Below are 20,282 nucleotides of genomic sequence, written 5' to 3' on the forward strand. Positions count from 1 at the left end.
AGTTTTAATCTGCCAGGAAGTTTCATTTCTTTCTTTTCACACGTATTTGGGTGCATTTTTGCTTAACTTTTTGGACGTAATTCTACTTTCTTACGTATTTTTTCGCACTTTTGCACCACCATGGATCCTTGCTCCTTCCATCTGTGTCAGTACAGAAAAGTTTCTTTATCCCTAGCCAGATCCCAGTCCCACATACTGTTCCTGCGTTGTTGCTTGGCTCATGAAATCCCCCCTAATGGCCTTACCATCAAATTACCCATCTCTGGTTGCCACCCCTCCTTCCACAATGACCTCCACCAGTTCAGATTCCGCCAATCCTTAGCCCTCACTAACATAGTCCTGCAAAACCATATCAACCAAGCCCAATCCTCCTTGCATTACCTTCTCTCCATCCACAAAATTATCCTGCTATGTAGTCCCAGATTCCTGGAAGCCATAACACACATTGAAACTCTTGCCCTGCAGGAACTTGAGCAACATGCACAACCCCACCTCAAAAAGCTCTCCATCCTGCTCACTTCCTACTCCCACCTTGGAGTACCACTGTCCACAGCTTCTACAATAACCTCCAAACCTTCCCCACGCCCCCTCATAGCTGACAAACCTTGTCTCGCAGACCTACTACACTTACCCCACCCTCCGAAACTCCCTCCCACAACCACACAGAACTCAAATCCTAAACAGATCCGCAACACACTCATGAACCTTTCCTCCATATGTCTTAGGCCTACAGAAATACCAGTCCTTTCCAAAGGCCTCACCTTTTGCCCAATAGCAAATTCAACCATGCAGGACTAGTTAAAGACCTTCTCTCCTTCTCCCGGTCCCTACAGTGGAAACACTTTTTCGCCACCAACCCAACCACTCAGACTCAACCAAAGACCAACACTGAACCTTGCCTAACTCAGTTCACTCCTCCATCCAACCGTGATCCAGCTCCACTGCCTCCAAACCACCTCCTGTTAACTTTCCAGAATTTCTTATCCTCGAACATTGCCTCACCACCATTCCCCAAATCCCTAAACATGCATACTAACCTTAGATCCGCAGAAACAATCTCATTCTACCACCTAAAAACTGATCCTGATCTTATAATCCTACCTGCAGACAAAGGTTCCACCACCGTAGTTTTGAACCGCAAGGATTACATGGCAGAAGGACTCGGTCAGGTATCAGAAACTTCCACCTACAAACCATGCCACAGTGATCCCATTCCAGCGATCCAGCAGGATCTCCAGTCACTACTCAAATCCTTAGGCCCATCCCAGAACCTCTCCCCAGAGTCCATATCTCTAATTACCCCTACGACCTAAAATCCTTCCTAAAAACCCAGAATCCTAAACCCCTCACCTGGTTCAGATTCATTGATGACATCTTTGCTATCTGGATTGAAGGTGAGGACACTTTATTCACATTCCTTCAGAACCTCAACAACTTCTCTCCCATTTGCTTCACCTGGTTCTACTCAACCCAACAAGCCACCTTCCTAGATGTTGACCTCCGCCTCAGAGATGGCTACATCAGTACCTCCGTCAATATCAAACCTACTAACAACCAGCAGTATGTCCACTTCGACAGCTGCAACCCAATTCATACCAAGAAGTCCCTTCCATACAGCATAGTCACCCGTGGTCATTGCATCTGCAGTGACGACCAGTCCCTCTCTAAATATATCGAGGGCCTCACTGAAGCCTTCACTGACTGAAATTATCCTCCCATCCTTGTACAAAAACAAATCTCCCGTGCCTTATCTTTCCAGTTTCCCACCACCTCCCAAAGTCCCAGAGTCCGGCCACAGAGGAGCATTCCCCTCGTAACTCAGTAGCATCCAGGACTGAAGCAACTTAATTACGTTCTCCGCCAGGGTTTCAGTTACCTCTCATCATGCCCTGAAATGAGAAATGTCCTACCCACTATCCTTCCCACCCCTCCTACTGTGGTATTCTGCCGTCCACCGAAACTACACAATATACTCGTCCATCCTTGCACAACCCCTGCACCCAATCCCTTACCTCATGGCTAATACCCTTGTAATAGACCTAGATGCAAGACCTGTCCCATACATCCTCCTACCACCACATACTCCAGTCTGGTCACTAACATTACCTATCGCATCAAAGGTAGGGCTACCTGTGAAACCAGTCATGTGATCTACAAGCTAAGCTGCAACCACTGTGCTGCATTCTATGTAGGCATGATAACCAACAAGCTGTCTGTCCACATGAACGGCCACTGACAAACTGTGGCCAAAAAACAAGTGGACCACCCTGTAGCTGAACAAGCTGCCAAACATGATACCCCTCATCTCAATGATTGCTTCACAGCCTGTGCCGTATGGATCCTTCCCCGCCAACACCAGCTTTTCCGAATTGCGCAGGTGGGAACTTTCCCTGCAATACATCCTACGTTCCCATAACCCTCCTGGCCTCAACCTTTGTTAGTCACTGTCCTCACCCATCCAGCCCCTCCGTGTTCCCATTCCAGCACTACACAGCTGTCATTTCACCACCACACCCAGTCTTTTAATTTCTTTTATTTTTATTTCTCACCTTTCCACTAGTTACCCCCTCCCCCCTCTGCACCTTCTCTCCTACCCTCCGTCTAAACTACACCACTTCACTGTCTGCCACTCCCACCATACTATCCCTCCCACTGACCTCCCCAGCCTCCTCCTTACCCCCACCCAGTCGCCTCTTCCATCATGCACTAGTGCTGCTGCTCGCAGTGTACTTTCAGCTCTCTGAGACTGCAGATATGTGTGCAAGTTGTGCTTGCGTGTGTGTGTGTGTGTGTGTCTACTGCTGACAAAGGCCTTAATGGCTGAAAGCTATGATTGTGTGAATCTTTTTATTGTGCCTATCGCGGCTCAGCATCTACACTATACGGTGAGTAGCAACTTTCCTTCTCTCGTATTGTTACATTCCATCCTGGATTTTCGATTGTTTGACCATCTACACCATATCTACTTACGTTTTCAAAATAAAAACATTATTTTCAAACCCATAAATCAGTGCACAAACACCAAAAAAAAGTCTCTACTTTCTGCCAAAACACACGCGCGGCAGTACATCCACACAGCTGATAGTCGAACTGGTTCAGTTTATCCTGCCATTTACGATTGCTATGAAGAACTACTAGCAGCTTAGCAGCTGCAGTAGTGTGTATACACTTAACTACATAACAATTTTTTTTAAAAAATGTTGCTCAATATAGGATACATCGAAGAAATGAAGTCTGTAGCTGAGCAGCTGCACTATGCATTAAAGAGTTAAATAAAAATTTAATTTCTACAGGGAATCATATGACTCCCTTGGCAAATGCCTTTCCGAGATTGATGTCAGAAATACTCCTCTGTGATACAGACAAGGGGAAGACTGAGTCAATAATTTAATAACTGTAGACTAAGGACTCTCATGGATATGATGGAGTACCTAGCAGAATATTAAAGTACTGTGCTGCACATTTAGCCCTGTATTTAGCCATATTTGTAATTTTTGCTTTAGGAATAAGGGATAATGTAGACAATTTTAGACCTATTTCTATGCCATCAGTGTTTGCTAAGGTTATTGAAAAGGCGTGTATGTAAGAATAACTGATCATTTTCTATCACATAATTTGCTATCAAATGTACAGTATGGTTTTAAAATCAAATAACAACTGAAAATGGTATATTCTCTTTTCTCTGTGACGTACTGTATAGGCTAAACAAAAGGTTTCGAACAATTGGCATATTTTCTGATTTAACTATGGCGTTTGTGTTGATCACAAAATATTGCTCCAGAAGATGGACCACTACAAAATACAAGTAGCAGCTCACAATTGGTTCACCTCTTACTTTAACAAAAGACAGCAAAATGTCATTATTCACAACGCCGAGAATGGTTGTGATGTGGGTCTGAGTAAAGTACGGTCAAATGGGGGGTGCCCCACGAATTAGTCTGGCGCCATGCCTGTTCCTCATTTATATAAATGATATGCCCTCTAGTATTACGGGTAACTCTAAAATATTTCTGTGTGCTGATGACACTAGCTTGGTAGTAAAAGATGTTGTGTGCAACATTGGCTCAGTTTCAAATAATGCAGTTCATGACATAAGTTCATGGCTTGTAGAAAACAAACTGATGCTAAATCACATAAGACTCAGTTTTTACAGTTTATAACACACAATTCAACAAAGCCCGGCATTTTAATTTCACAGAATTGGCATGTAATTAGTGAAACTGAACAGTTAAAATTTCTAGTTGTTCAGATACATAGTAAACCGTCACGGAAAGCCCATGCCCAAGATCTTGTTCAAAGACATAATGCTGCCATTTTTACTATTCGAATGGTATCTGAAGTAAATGATCATTAGACGCAAAAATTAGACTACTTTGCTTATTTTCATTCGCTTATGTCGTATGGTATTATATTTTGGGTAATTTTTTCCATTCCAAAATGATATTTTTGGCTCAGAAACGGGCAGTTCGGACAATAATCCGTGTAAGTTCACGAACCTCTTGTCGACCCCTGTTCACTAGTCTGGGTATTTTGACATTGGGCTCTCAATATATGTATATTCTTTACTGTCGTTTCTTATTAACAATATCAAGTTATTCCCAAGAATAAGCACCCTTAACTCAGTTAATACTCGGCAGAAATCCAACCTGCATATGGATCGGACTTTGTTAACTCTTGCGCAGAGAGGTGTGCAGTATACTGCCGCATCCATTTTCAATAAGCTACCACAAGAATTCAAAACTCTTAGCAGTAATCCATACACTTTCAAATCAGAACTGAAGATTTTCTTCATGGGTCACTCCCTCTATTCTGTTCTGTTGAGGAGTTCCTTGAAAAATTAAGCTGATTCTTGCGTTATATTGTTGACTGCGTTTACTTAAACTTATGGCTGGACATTTCTTGGGTTCATAAACATTTTATTTTTATCTGTTATTACTTTTATGTTGTAACTTCATGTACTGACACGTTCCATGACCTCGGAGATTTGCTCCTCAAAATGATACTACAGAACTTGATATGTAAATAAATAAATAAGTAAATGGCCTTGCTGTGCTAGTACCATGAACAGCTGAAAGCAAGGGGAAACTACAGCCATAGTTTTCCCCAAGAGCATGCAGCTCTACTGTATGGTTAAACGACAGTGGCAGCCTTCCAGGTCAAATATTGCAGGTGTAAAATGGTCTATCATTTGGATCTCCAGGGGGGAACTACTCAGGAGGACATCGTCATTGTTGTTGTTGTGGTCTTCAGTCCTGAGACTGGTTTGATGCAGCTCTCCATGCTACTCTATCCTGTGCAAGCTTCTTCATCTCCCAGTACTTATAGCAACCTACATCCTTCTGAACCTGCTTAGTGTATTAATCTCTTGGTCTCCCTCTACGATTTTTACCCCCCAATGATAAATATGTGATCCCTTGATGCCTCAGAACATGTCCTACCAACCGGTCCCTTCTTCTTGTCAAGTTGTGCCACAAACTCCTCTTCTCCCCAATTCTATTCAATACCTCCTCAATAGTTATGTGATCTACCCATCTAATCTTCAGCATTCTTCTGTAGCACCACATTTCAAAAGCTTCTATTCTCTTCTTGTCCAGACTATTTATCATCCATGTTTCACTTCCATACATGGCTACACTCCATACAAATACTTTCAGAAACGACTTCCTGACACTTAAATTTATACTCGATGTTAACAAATTTTTCTTCTTCAGAAACGCTTTCCTTGCCATTGCCAGTCTACATTTTATATCCTCTCTACTTCGACCATCATCAGTTATTTTGCTCCCCAAAGAGCAAAACTCCTTTACTACTTTAAGTGTCTCAATTCCTAATCTAATTCCCTCAGCATCACTCGACTTAATTCGACTACATTCCATTACCCTCATTTTGCTTTTGTTGATGTTCACCTTATATCCTCCTTTCAAGACACTGTCCATTCTGTTCAACTGCTCTTCCAAGTCCTTTGCTGTCTCTGACAGAATTACAATGTCATTGGTGAACCTGAAAGCTTTTATTTCTTCTCCATGGATTTTAATTCCTACTCCAAATTTTTCTTTTGTTTCCTTTACTGCTTGCTCAATATACAGATTGAATAACATCGGGGAGAGGCTACAACCCTGTCTCACTCCCTTCCCAACCACTGCTTCCCTCTCGTGCCCCTCGGCTCTTATAACTGCCATCTGGTTTCTGTACAAATTGTAAATAGTCTTTCGCTCCCTGTATTTTACCCCTGCCTCCTTTGGAATTTGAAAGAGAGTATTCCAGTCAACTATGTCAAAAGCTTTCTCTAAGTCTACAAATGCTAGAAACGTAGGTTTGCCTTTTCTTAATCTAGCTTCTAAGATAAGCCGTAGGGTCAGTATTGCTTCGCGTGTTCCAACATTTCTATGGAATCCAAACTGATCTTCCCAGAGGTCAGCTTCTACCAGTTTTTCCATTCGTCTGTAAAGAATTCGCGTTAGTATTTTGCAGCTGTGACTTATTAAACTGATAGTTCTCTTTTCTCCAAAAGTCTCTTTAATTTTCCTGTAGGCAGTATCTATCTTATCTTACCCCTCGTGAGATAAGCCTCTACATCCTTACATCGTCATTAGGAGAAACAAAACTGGCATACTATGGACTGGAGCATGGAACGTTAGATCCCTTAATCAGGCAGGTTGGTTAGAAAATTTAATAAGGGAACTGGTTAGGTTGAAGTTAGATATAGTTGGTATTAGTGAAGTTTGGTGGCAGAAGGAACAGGACTTCTGGTCAAGTGAATACAAGATTATAAATAAAAAAATCAAATACGGGTAACACAGGAATAGGTTTAGTAATGAATAAGAAAACAGGCATGCAGGTAAGCTACTATGAACAGCATAGTGAACACATTATCATAGCCAAGATAGACACAAAGCCAACACCCACCAAAGTAGTACAAGTTTATATGCAACTAGCTCTGCAGATGAAGAAGAGATTGAAGAAACGTACAATGAGATAAAATAAATTATCCAGTTAGTTAAGGGAGATGAAAATTTAACTGTGGTCGGGGACTGGAAGTCAACAGTGGGAAAAGGAAGAGAAAGAAAAATAATCGGTAAATATGGAATGACCCACACTCACCTTCAGAATATACAACTCCCAGTAATGCCTACAGAAACCAGTATTGGGAGAGGCACCTGCAGAAGATAAGTAAAGGCAAGCCTTTCCAACCTTTTCCTCATTTACATATTAAAAGATTTTACTTTCTTGACATTCAATAGCTAGCAACCCCCCCCCCCCCCCCCCCCCCACTCTCTCTCTGTGTATATGTATATATGTAAACTAAAGTGTCAAAATTTACGAAACTTAGTAAAAGTGTATTACACAAATGGCATAAAAAACACATTTCCAGACAAGGAATTCTTATCTGAAGATAGAACATGTTTGAAATGTTCAAAATTGATACATCACTTTAGTACTCTACATGTAATATCAATACAGGGTGTAACTATCCCCAGTGGCACTACAGATGACGATTTCAGATGCTCAATAGCATGGTCATCAGGTCCTCTGAGCAGCAATGCAATACACAGATAACGTTACTACTGATGAAGTGTATGAGCTCCAAGTGATAATCAAGCTTCTTGTGGAGTGCTCTCAGCACTGCAAAAACAAAGAAGAGGAATGCAAGCATCAACATTCCAAATAGTTCCTCTCAAGAACGTAAGTCAGAACATTAAGCTGGACCCTATGCACAGAGAGTGTGTTTATTGTTGTTGACATTTGTCCATATGTGTCCTGCAGTCAAATGCAGTCATCTTGTAGAATGAGACCATCACTTAGAGCACCATAATTAGTTAGCATACATGTAAGCATGAAACATTCACCCACAAAATGCACGACCCCATATCCATGAGCAAAGATACAGAGATATACTTATTCAACTTCAGATATACCATCCCACATACAATTCTTACTTTTATTCAAAGAAGTTTGATATATGATAATGGGTTCTGGAATCTTGCTAAATTAAAATATGCTTTCTGTCACTCTGCAACCAAACCAAATATTCATTCAGTTGACTACTGACCTGCAATTCGGTGTACATGTTGGTGTGCAAATTCAAACATTCCCTCCTATGATGAGGGGTTAGTAAACACATGGCCATTCACCTCAGGTATATACCAGCTTCATGATGCCTTGCACATACAGGCTCCATGACATAAACTTTCCAGTGTCTGAAGAAATAGCTGAATGGAAATACACAGACCCTTATTCCACAACTACATACAGGACAATGAACCAGTGAGTGAAAACTATTGCCACAATCTGTGAAAAACACAAGGATAAACATTTTACAACCAAGTCACATCTGAAAATAAGCTGCCCTCAATGTACCCAAAGCCACCACCCTCCCCAAACCTCCATAAATTTTCATCCGACAAATGACACATTAATGCCACTCAATCAACAGGGCTACATCATCATTTTTTCATAGTATTATTTGCAGTTATAATCTGTAACAGGTAGTTGTCTGCTATGCACATTTTTTTTTATTTCCACTCCTGCTGATGTCCATTAGGTAATTTAGTGCAGTGTTAACATACCAACTGCCACACGTTTTTCTGATATTTACAGAAACCAGAAAATAATGACTATTATCTAAACTACATCTATACTCCACAAGCTACCTAATGGTGTGTGGCAGAGGGTACTTTGTGTACCAGTATCACTGATCCCTTTTCCTATTCCAAAAGCGAATGGTTTGCTTGAAGGAGAATTGATGGGAAGCTTGAATTTCTCTAACTTTATCTTCACGGTCTTTAGTGACGTATACTGGAAGCAATATATATATTCATTCAGCCATGAATATGTCATTTAGTTTACTCCATTGTAATACTTTACGTAGGCTTTTATCCGATACCCCTGCAGTGTTGGTGATTAAAGAGTCCTTGAAGGCCCATTGCGGCCCAACGATACCAACTGGCCACTGTGTCATCCTCAACCCTTAGGTGTCACTGGATGCGGATACGGAGGGTCACATGTTCAGCACACTGTTCTCCAGGCCGTTGTCAGTTTTCGTGACTGGTACTGCTACTTCTCAATCAGGTGGCTCCTCAATTAGCCTCACAAGGGCTGAGTGCACCCCATTTGCAAATAGCACTCAGTAGACCTGAACAGTGATCCATCCACGTGCCAGCCAAGCCTGACAGCACTTAACTTCAGTGACCTGACGGGAACCGGTGTTACCACCGCCGCAAAGCTTAGCATATTAAAACATATACAGGGGGAATGAGATACCATCCAATAGCAGTTTGGGATCCAAATCCTGGCTCTTATACTACTGTTGTGGGGTAAACACTCCATTGAGAAGAATGAAAGGAAGGGGAGGGGGGGGGGGGGGGGACATGGGGACATTTGCATCATGTGTTTTCTGTAGAGTTTTCAGGTGCATAAAACAAGATACTGAAATAAATTGTCAGCTGAAGATTCAAGAACAAAACTAGAGGGGTAATATTTTCTGAAACTTCTTACAACAAGGGTAAATATTAATAAATGTGTAGAGCCTGCTGATTAGTATACCCGGCACTCATAAAAAACCAGAACCACACAACTGTTATACGATATTGAAGTAGACACACTCAGTCTGCTCCCCAAAATTTGTCAAACACTGTCTTTTAAGATATTATGTGCCTCTCAGGATATTACATTCAGATGTTGTAACTGAGTGAGTTTCTGGCTGTATCCAAGGACTGTACACCACATCAATTCATTTACAATTAGAATAGTGTCCCTCATGACCAGTGTCAGTGGACTATAAATGCACCACGAAGGTTGGAGATATATATATATAAAAACAAAGATGAGGTGACTTACCGAACAAAAGCGCTGGCAGGTCGATAGACACACAAACAAACACAAACATACACACAAAATTCAAGCTTTCGCAACAAACTGTTGCCTCATCAGGAAAGAGGGAAGGAGAGGGGAAGACGAAAGGAAGTGGGTTTTAAGGGAGAGGGTAAGGAGTCATTCCAATCCCGGGAGCGGAAAGACTTACCTTAGGGGGAAAAAAGGACAGGTATACACTCACACACACGCACATATCCATCCACACATACAGACACAAGCATGATATGTCTGCTTGTGTCTGTATGTGTGGATGGATATGTGCGTGTGTGTGAGTGTATACCTGTCCTTTTTTCCCCCTAAGGTATATATATATATATATATATATATATATATATATATATATATATATATATATATATATATATATATATATATAGACACACACACACACACACACACACACACACACACACACACCTTAGGGGGAAAAAAGGACAGGTATACACTCACACACACGCACATATCCATCCACACATACAGACACAAGCAGACATATCATGCTTGTGTCTGTATGTGTGGATGGATATGTGCGTGTGTGTGAGTGTATACCTGTCCTTTTTTCCCCCTAAGGTAAGTCTTTCCGCTCCCGGGATTGGAATGACTCCTTACCCTCTCCCTTAAAACCCACTTCCTTTCGTCTTATATATATATATATATATATATATATATATATATATATATATATATATATATATAAAAAAAACAAAGATGAGGTGACTTACCGAACAAAAGCGCTGGCAGGTCGATAGACACACAAACAAACACAAACACACACACACAAAATTCAAGCTTTCGCAACAAACTGTTGCCTCATCAGGAAAGAGGGAAGGAGAGGGGAAGACGAAAGGAAGTGGGTTTTAAGGGAGAGGGTAAGGAGTCATTCCAATCCCGGGAGCGGAAAGACTTACCTTAGGGGGAAAAAAGGACAGGTATACACTCGCACACACGCACATATCCATCCACACATACAGACACAAGCAGACATATTGGTCTTTAAATATGTCTGCTTGTATCTGTATGTGTGGATGGATATGTGCGTGTGTGCGAGCGTATACCTGTCCTTTTTTCCCCCTAAGGTAAGTCTTTCCGCTCCCGGGATTGGAATGACTCCTTACCCTCTCCCTTAAAACCCACTTCCTTTCGTCTTCCCCTCTCCTTCCCTCTTTCCTGATGAGGCAACAGTTTGTTGCGAAAGCTTGAATTTTGTGTGTGTGTGTTTGTGTTTGTTTGTGTGTCTATCGACCTGCCAGCGCTTTTGTTCGGTAAGTCACCTCATCTTTGTTTATATATACATTTTTTCCCACGTGGAATGTTTCCTTCCATTATATATATATATATAACTTTCTTTCATCGAAAGTCAAAGGATACAAAAGAAAATCAGTAGTTGAGAATGGAGTGAGACAGAGTTGCAGCCTTTCACCGATGTTACTCAATTTGTACAACAAACAAGCTGTGAAGGTAACCATGTAGAAATTTGGAAAGGAGATAAAAAGTTCAGGGAGAAGAAATAAAAACTTTGAGGTTTGCCAATGACACTGGAATTCTAGCAGGGATGGCAAATGACTTGGAAGAACAGATGAACAGGGATAGTGTCTTGAAAAGAGATTATACGATGAATATCAACAATGTAAAATGAGAGTAATCGAATGTAGATTAATTAAATGAGACATTAAAGTCGTTGATGTGTTTTGCTATTTGGGCAGCAAAATAACAGATGATGGCAGAATGTGAGATAATATTAAACGCAGAATGGCAATAACAAGAAAAGCATTTCTGAAAGGAAGAAATTTGCTAACATCAAATGTAAATTTAAGTATTAGGAAGACCCAGCTGCAAAACCAGCCAAAATCATCCACCCAGCACTTTCTATTCTAGTCCTGTCACAGGTTTATCCTACACCATCAGGAGCTGGGCCACATGTGAAGGCAACCATGTCATTTACCAGTTGTGCTGCAATTGTTGCACAGCTTTTTATATTGGTATGACTATCAACAGCTGTCCACCGGGCTGAACAGCCCCCGCCAAACTGTGGCCGAGAGCAAAGTAGACCAACCTTGGTGCAACGTAAGTTGAATATAACATGCTTGATTTCAATTGGAGCTTCAGAACCTAAGCCATCTGGATCCTCACCTACACAACTGGCTTTTCTGAATTTCACAGATGGGAGTTATCCTCACAACGCTTTTTCTGCTCCCGTAAATACCCCTGCCTCAGCCTACAGTAACATACTGCCCCACACCCTCCACCCAAAAGTTTCCACCCACTCTATCCTATCACCTCCTCTCCATTCTCATCTCTCACCCTCTTTGTTTGCCAGCTTCTGATACTGCATCCACCCATCTTTCCCCACTCCTCTCCTTTTTCACTCCATTTCCCACATCTCCCTGCCCCACAACCTCATGATGCTGTGCCTGTTAGCAGTCTAGTCATTGCACATTCCCCCAGACTGCACTCCTCACTCCCCCCGCCCCCATACACTACTATCCTTTCCCTTTCCCCACCCCCTCCAGACTGTTGCTTCCATTCCACTGGAAGCTGAATTATGATCCGAGCTGCCATCGCGGACATGTGTGCGTGATGTGAACTTGCCTGTGTGAATGAATGATGTGTGTTTCTCAATTTTCTGATGAAGGCTGTGACCGAAAGGTTATGTGTAAGTGTCTTTTACTTGTGCCTATCTGCAAATTAATGTGTCATTTTTAATGTAAGTAGCAATCTATCTTTTCCTACACTGTGGATATTCCAGCCTGGAGTTTCCATTGTTTGACCTGGACAGATTGTTATGTTTCAATTTACATTAGCTGTGTTTCTGGCAATTTGTTAATGACCCTTTTCCTTCTGTTTCAATTCTAATGTGTTTGTTTAATTCAAAGGGTTTAGAGCAGAGATATTTTCTGGGTTCACGTATTCTGTTATAGGCCCTACTTCTTATGTGTTTTTGTAATTCATAGTGCAAGGTATCTTTTCAATTTGCTCTAAACGGATATCACTGGAATTCTTAGAATTATTTAAGGCATTGTTAACAATAAAATTATGTATCTGGAGCTTCAAAAAAATAAACTAAAATAAATAAATGTCTCTTCTGGTACAAAGGTTAACTTCACCTTCTAGTACCTAACGACTTTCAGCTCTTTGCTAGCTGCCCCATTTTGGAAATCTTTCCTGAAAGTATTTGTCTGGAGTGTAGCCTTGTGCGAAAATGAAGCTTGGTTTATAAACAATTGACAAAAAGGGAAGTTTATGAAATGTGGTGCTGCAGAAGGACGTTGCAGATTAGATGGGTGTATCAAACAAATAATGAGGAAGCACTAAATCAAACAGGGGAAAAAAATCATGAGATTGCTGGATTAAAAGAAAGGATCAGTTGACATGATATACCCTGAGGCACAGACGAATCAAAATTTGGTACTGGAGGAAAGTGTGACAGGTAATAAATTGTAGAGGGAGACCACTGCTCGAATACAGTGAGCAGGTTGGTGCAGTTACACACAACAGACGGTCTGGCATTATGAGGAAATGGAAAACAGAAAGCAGAGAGAGAGTACCAGGGAGGGGAGGGGCAACAGAGGTTAAGTCTAAGAGAGTGATGGTACATGAAGATCTGTTGCAAACCAAGCTCCCAAAAAATATGTAGCTATTCAGTGAAAGCACTTTCTTTAATTGTAAAGGACATGTCAGCTTGGTGTTCACGGTTGTAGTAGATGATAACTACTCTTTTGGAATAATTTAACTATCCGACACACACACATTTATTTCCAACAGAATTATTGGTTTCAACTGATATCAGTCATCACTAGATTGTAAAAAGAGGCCATGGTTCAGCCACACCATTGTAGTTGTCAGTGGATCCATGGATGACTGATGTCAGCTGAAACCAGTAATTTCACAAAAAAGGGTTTGCTAGTTATTGGGAGCTCCAATGTTAGGCATGTTATGGAGATTGAAGGAAAGTCAGTGTGCACTTGGTATGCCAATCAGAAGGTTTCATCTAATATGTGGAAGTGACCTTTCCTGCGGCTATTGAGCATGCAGAGTCCAGTCATCTGCAAGCTGCGGCTCACATTGGCACCAACAATACCTGGTACATGGGTTCCGAGGCCATCCTCAGTTCATAAGAAGCTTTGTTCACTCTGACAGTCTCGGCTGCAAATTTCTAGATCTGCCTTATTGGGTGAGGATTAGTAGAATCCCCCCCCCCTCCGAGAGGTCAATGTGCACTACATGCAGCAAACAGCTACTCTGATAGCAGAATACCTGTGGAGTGCACTTTTTTTAAAGTTAGGCAGGTGTTTGATATGCTCTGATGGAACACTCGCAAGCAGATAAGTAGAAAGATGAGTAAGATCGTGTTGAGAGTAAAGGCATTTCAAGTGTCAAAATTTTATCAGTATATACTCAAAGTATTCATAATAAAGTTAATGAATTTACTGCTCTCCAGGAAATTTCTTGTGCTGAAATAATGAAGAAGGAAGCATGACTGTTGTCATCTCTTCTTTGATTTTAAAACAAAGTATTATTTTTTAAGAAGGATAACAACACTGAAAACACAAAAACAAATCCAAAAGTTATTTTTACAAATATTGGGATCTTCGGTCAACATTCTTTTAGCAATTTTTCTGACATTTGACTAGCAGTACTGGCAGAGGCTGTCATTATAAGAAGTTCACATTCCACTGCTGATGGCAGACTGGAAGGTGAACCTTTAACAATGGCAGCTAATTGTGTCAGAAAAACCATTCAACACTGTATAAAGCTCCCAAGACAAAAACCTATAGGCAGTACATCAACAAATGGCCACAAAAGCCTAAACAACTTCGTATTTCTACAAATATTTGTGCAATAAAGGATTATGTAAATGAATGAAAACTGATATAAAATTTCCAATATAGGCAGCAGGAAAAATCACCACAAAGGCATGAAAACCTTACTAATTTTATTTCTGCACTACGCACCCTATGATTTTGGAAAAGTATTTTGAGGATTATCTCCTCCACTTTGTGTGAAATTCAATGTAGTGATGAGCATTCTTCTTCTTCATCTTCTTCCCACACACAAAATGAAGTAGGCCAAGTTCGCCATCTTGACGAGTTCAGTTAAATACATTAGATAATTTTGTTTAAAATCCTTATGGTTTAGATTATACAACCAACAAATTTCATACAGATTGGGTGACAAATGAAAAAATGCATCCAGAATGAATTTTTACTCTGCAGCAGTGTGTGCCCTGGTTTGACAGACTGTGATTTGCCTTTCACAAGCATGTGCTCTACCAACTGAGCTGCAAGTAGAAGAGGTACTCGCAGAAGTAGTGGTGAGAACGAGTTGAGAGGTTTGCTTGGCTAGTTAAGTCACTAGAGCACTTGCCCACAAACGTCAAAGGTCTAAACTTTAAGAGTCCAATATGGCACACAGTTTTATCTGTCATGAAGTTTCAAAACAATTTAATTAACTTTCAAAGCATTTGAAAGTGTCATTTTGCACCATTACTGTGTAATAAATTTCATAGATCCCTCTCTCTGAAAAGCTATAGTTAACACGAAAATGGAGTGAGATAAAATGCTGACATTAAGTATAGTCACTTACTGCTGTAGGGAGAACAAATAAGCCACATTTCACCCAAATCTGAGATAGCAGTTGAGATGGCTTGACATGGAATGACCCTACAGGAAGTACAAAAATGTAACAGAAGGATCATGAGAACTAGAGGAGAGATTACAGTTGTACAGAGACAGATAGACAATCAGTCAATTACATCTCACTCAATATATGAATGGAATAAGATAGGAATTTATAAATATTAGTAAGAGGTGTCTTCCACGATGCGCTGTACAGTGGTTTGGGGGTGTATTTGTACACGCAGACATTATGGCGAGATAAAGAACTCAATCATTTTAGAATGCATGAGTGAAGTTATGGAAATGACAAAAGTTATGAATGGCTGTCACACTATCAACTTCAACTTTCATTTGCAGATTTGCTATGCAGAATTATTCAAGCTGGTCAAAAACTTCGCACATCTTCATTACTTATACTACTTCAGAGGAAAACAAAATTAAAGTTTACAAATGGTGACTTTCCAGCCAGTTATGCATCAGTTCAACTGACACACACAGCCACTACAGAACAAAGAATAAATATAAGGTGATACAACCAGAACAAGCAATAGGCAGAGGATAGATGTATAAATACAAAACTCTGGATGATGTAGTACTCCCAAATAAAGTTTTCCGGAGCTGTTGTGAAATAATTTACTTCTGATCTATGAGGTGGATGTGATGTTATTACTTGAAAATAACATAACCTATCATTAGGAATGGACCAATGTAACAGCATCATAATTAAAAAGGAAACTGAAAATTCTACTTCTCTGTAAAACTGGTGTTGTCAATATACATACACACAATTATTTTTAGACGCAACACAAGGCCCATAGTCAGGAATGAAACCGTTAAACGAAAAGGGTGCAATGTGCTGTAGACAGCTCGAGGACTGCATTTCAAGTTAAACTGGGTACCTTGCGTGTATCATTATACAACTCATGTCTCAACGTTCTACGATAAGTCTGCGTGCACTTACAAGAATATGATAACAGTCCCGCAATAACTGCGACGCTGAATAGTGTCCACTCCATCAATGTATAAACACTTTATTTTGCTTGTTTACATGCAATGCGCACAAAAATCTACAATACAAAGCCTCTGTGGAAGGGCTATTTTGGTACACAGAATTTGATATCTTGCAGCAGTGCTATTTGATTGATTCATTAATTAATTAATGAAAGTGCATAAAGTTCCCTTTTTTACGAGAATCCAACACGTATCATTTATTGTACTGTAGACCCTTTTGTCATTGTTTTCAGCTACCATAAACAATACGTGGTTGAAAATACGAAAATGATTATTATAAATTATATCGTAGGACATCAGAACACGTGGTTAGCTCCAATTCCATTTGACATATACGTGGAATCACCAAAACTTCAATAAAATCACAACATTTCAATACTATTGCGAACTGCGCTCCTACGCTTCTCGTTGTTCATTTGTTAACAATAGCAAATAGCAATACACTCCTTGCTCAGTGATCTGAAAAGTGGAAGAGCTGTGTTGCAAAAATTAAACCAGAGTTAATGAAATTGCGTATTTTTTATACGTAATAAACCTATTCATGTTAAATATAATAATAGAGTACCAGCCATTACATGCAAGAATTTTCTTGCACGTAAATAATGAGCGTGGAATGTTGGCTACACGCCAGACCTCGTGGGCGTGACGTATAACCTGATTTGATGATATAAACACAATTTTATACACGCTACGTTTTGTACACGAATGCACGAACATGTCATCTATCTTTCTGTTATCACCCTTAACAGCTGCACTGACTACATTTCGATAGAAGTATCCTCTACGTAAAATTTTGTTGACGCATTCCGTTGAGACTTATACCGGCAAAATGTATCCACTTGCTTTAAACGCTGTGATGTCTGTTGCCTCGTATTTTTGCTGTCTTAGGATAATTCCTAAAATTAAGGAGACTTTTATTAAAGCAAACCTTTATGGCATTGATATGAGTAAAAGAAAAAAGGAGAAGATGTAAGTGATGGGCGTATATTTTGAAACCACTGTGCCAACAACAATCAACACACAAAAAATTGTAATGAATGTTTGTTTATTTACAGACCAGAAGCAATTGGTGTCGTCGTTGGTTGCATATTTCTTATAACGCTCTTTCTCTTCATACCGCTCCCTTTTGGTCAATTTATGTTCAAGCATTACGATTTTCCCCACGATGAGGTAAGAATTTTATAGGTTGCCTAATAATGTTTACTCTCATTTGATTTTTTTAATTACAGTCAAACAGTTTTGGGCCGCAGATGCATGGTATATTTTTAACACAGTACCCAAGTTAACAAAGTACTTTACTGTATTTGTTGTCTGTGGTCTGATGCAATGAGAGAGAGAGAGAGAGAGAGAGAGAGAGAGAGAGATTCATTTCAAAGGGGAGACAGGGATGTGGAGTGGTTCATAGACAGAAGCAGTCACTACAGGTTACTTTGATTAAGTATACTAGTAAATAATGCTACTCCTTATCTACTCACATGAAAATTGTGGGACTTACTTGTACAGTACTTTGTATATGTATATAAAAAAGAAGAAAAACAACTCCTACACATTTTAAATTATTCCCCTGTTGTTTTTTTTTTGCAATACTTCAAACAAAGTGTTTTTATAACTGAACTATCAGTTGCCTATATAGGCCTGTTGGCAAAGTCAGAACTTGTTAAATATAAACATTAGAATTATTTGGAATTCTAGTTCCTGAGGCACAATATTCTGATAAACTAAGTGACAAGGAAGAATATATTGAGGTTTTAAATTTCCCGCCCAGTGTCTACTAGCAACCTATGATAGAATACCAGAGTAGAAAATTTCAGTCTGAACTCTACTTAGGTCTACATCTCGTAACAAGCTGATTTCTTCTTTATCTGTGGTATTGATTACATCTTTGAGTGTATATCTTATGCATGTGGACCTTCCTGTTGTTAAGTGTGGTGGTGGTCGTGGTCAAGGTCTTCAGTCCATAGATTGGTTTGATGCAGCTCTCCACACGTCCATTCTGTGCAAGCTACATCTCTTCTGTCACCACATTTATACCTAGCCATCCGTTTACAGTTTTTACCCGCCTTCACTTTCCTCTGTTAACAAATTAATTATTCCTTGATGCCTCAGGAAGTGTCCTGTCAGTTGATCCCTTTTTAAGTCTAATTGTGCCTTTACCACCTCTCTCCCCCCCCCCCCCCCCCCCCACACCCAAAAAAAAAAAAAAAAAAAATAGGTTCAATGTCTCCTCATTAATTATTCAACTTTCCCATCTAATCTTCAGCATCCTTCTACAGCACCACAGCTGTTTTTTTTTTTCTTTTTTCCCAGACAGATAGCTTCGGAAAAGCTTCTTAATATGTAAATTTAAATTAGCCATTGACAATATTCTCCATTTCAGAAATGCTTTCACTGCTGTAGACAGTGTACATTTGTATCCTCTCTACCTCACCTACAGTTACTTACTTTGCCACCCAAATACAGTAAAACTGATATACTACACACATTATTTTCCAAAATTTTTGAGAAGGTGGTGTATTCTAGAGTAGTATATCACCTTAGCAACAATATCATCAGCAAATCACATTTGAGGTTTCAGAAGGGTTGCTGTATAGATAATGGTATTTAAATGTTCACTCGCCTGATTCTACAAGCACTCGATAATAAAATAATGACAGCTGATATTTTCTGTGACTTATGTAAGGCATTTGACTGTGTGAATCACAGTATTCTTCTAGATAAATTGAAGTTTTATGGGATTGATGGTGTAGCCAGTCAGCTGATAATATCGCATCTAACAAAAAGAATGCAGGAAGCTGTACTTAGTAATTCAGCCAATATAGTCTGGGGACATTATTCTGACTGCAGAGAAATCGCCAAGGCTCAATGTTAGGTCCACGGTTTTTCCTCATATATGTAAGTGATCTTCTAATGTACAAGAAGAAGAATTAGTTCTTTTTTGTAAGTGACAGTAATATTGTAATCAGGCCAAGCATTGTACATACAGAAACAGCAGAAATCGTAAACAAAGTATCATTGACTGATTTTCTTTGAATGAATGGTCTCACCATCAGTTTTAAAAAGACACAACATATCCTGTTCTGCACATCTAGGGGCTTTATACCAGTGATAAGTGTAACATGTGGTGAGGGAATAATAAAGAGGGTAGATACTTCAAAATTTTTGGGAGTCTACATTGACGAGAATTTAAGCTGAAAAAAAGCACATTTTGGAACCTTTTAATAAACTTAGTTCTCCCACATTTTCATTTAGAGTCATTGCAAATCTTGAGGAGAGAGAAATCAGTAAGTTGACACATTTTGCATATTTTCTTTCAATAATATTGTATGGAATAATATTCTTGAGTAACTCATTTTTAGTGTTCAGCTTATAATCTCTTTTCAAGACACTGTCCAGACTAAAATGCGCTTATGTTGTTGTTGGCTCTTGCATCGCATGCAGATGTTGTCATTTCAGTGAGACTGGTCGTAGCCAATTGACTGACAGTGTATGCTGAGAGTGCCTGAATCTTATAATTTCCTTTGGAAGAAGATATGAATTTGTTACATTTGTTTTCGACATGGAAGATGCCAGAATAACATGTATTGATCTGCTTATCACGAATTTTATGGTTGGTTACTGATTTATTTGCTGATTAGAAAAACAGGATGCGCTGACGGACTGACCAGTAACATAGCCCAAGGCCTAGTTAGTTAGAGAACAATAAACTGCTTGTGAGTTGGCAAAGCCAATGAGTCTCAAAACAAAAATATAATTGCTGCATTAGACTGATGTGCGACATTCATC

The 20,282-nt window shown here is 39.8% G+C and overlaps 2 protein-coding genes across 4 annotated transcripts in view; one reads left to right on the forward strand and one right to left on the reverse strand.

Moving 5' to 3' along the window:
- LOC124619878 (UDP-GalNAc:beta-1,3-N-acetylgalactosaminyltransferase 2-like) overlaps positions 1 to 16,904 on the reverse strand; it is a 158,858-nt gene extending 141,954 nt beyond the window's left edge. For all 3 annotated transcript variants that reach the window (XM_047146503.1, XM_047146502.1, XM_047146504.1), the window contains exon 1: positions 16,450 to 16,904. In XM_047146503.1, the coding sequence (XP_047002459.1) occupies positions 16,450 to 16,504 (55 nt within the window). In that variant the 5' untranslated portion in view covers positions 16,505 to 16,904. The remainder of the gene's footprint in view (positions 1 to 16,449) is intronic.
- Positions 16,905 to 16,991: 87 nt separating this feature from the next.
- The window catches only part of LOC124619336 (UDP-N-acetylglucosamine--dolichyl-phosphate N-acetylglucosaminephosphotransferase), a 141,523-nt gene continuing 138,232 nt past the window's right edge, over positions 16,992 to 20,282 (forward strand). Inside the window, exons 1-2 of the mRNA XM_047145650.1 lie at positions 16,992 to 17,468; positions 17,555 to 17,669. Coding sequence (XP_047001606.1) covers positions 17,329 to 17,468; positions 17,555 to 17,669 — 255 coding nt within the window. The 5' untranslated portion in view covers positions 16,992 to 17,328. The remainder of the gene's footprint in view (positions 17,469 to 17,554; positions 17,670 to 20,282) is intronic.

This window comes from Schistocerca americana, chromosome 6, assembly GCF_021461395.2.
Source record: "Schistocerca americana isolate TAMUIC-IGC-003095 chromosome 6, iqSchAmer2.1, whole genome shotgun sequence".
Taxonomy (NCBI): Eukaryota; Metazoa; Arthropoda; class Insecta; order Orthoptera; family Acrididae; genus Schistocerca; species Schistocerca americana.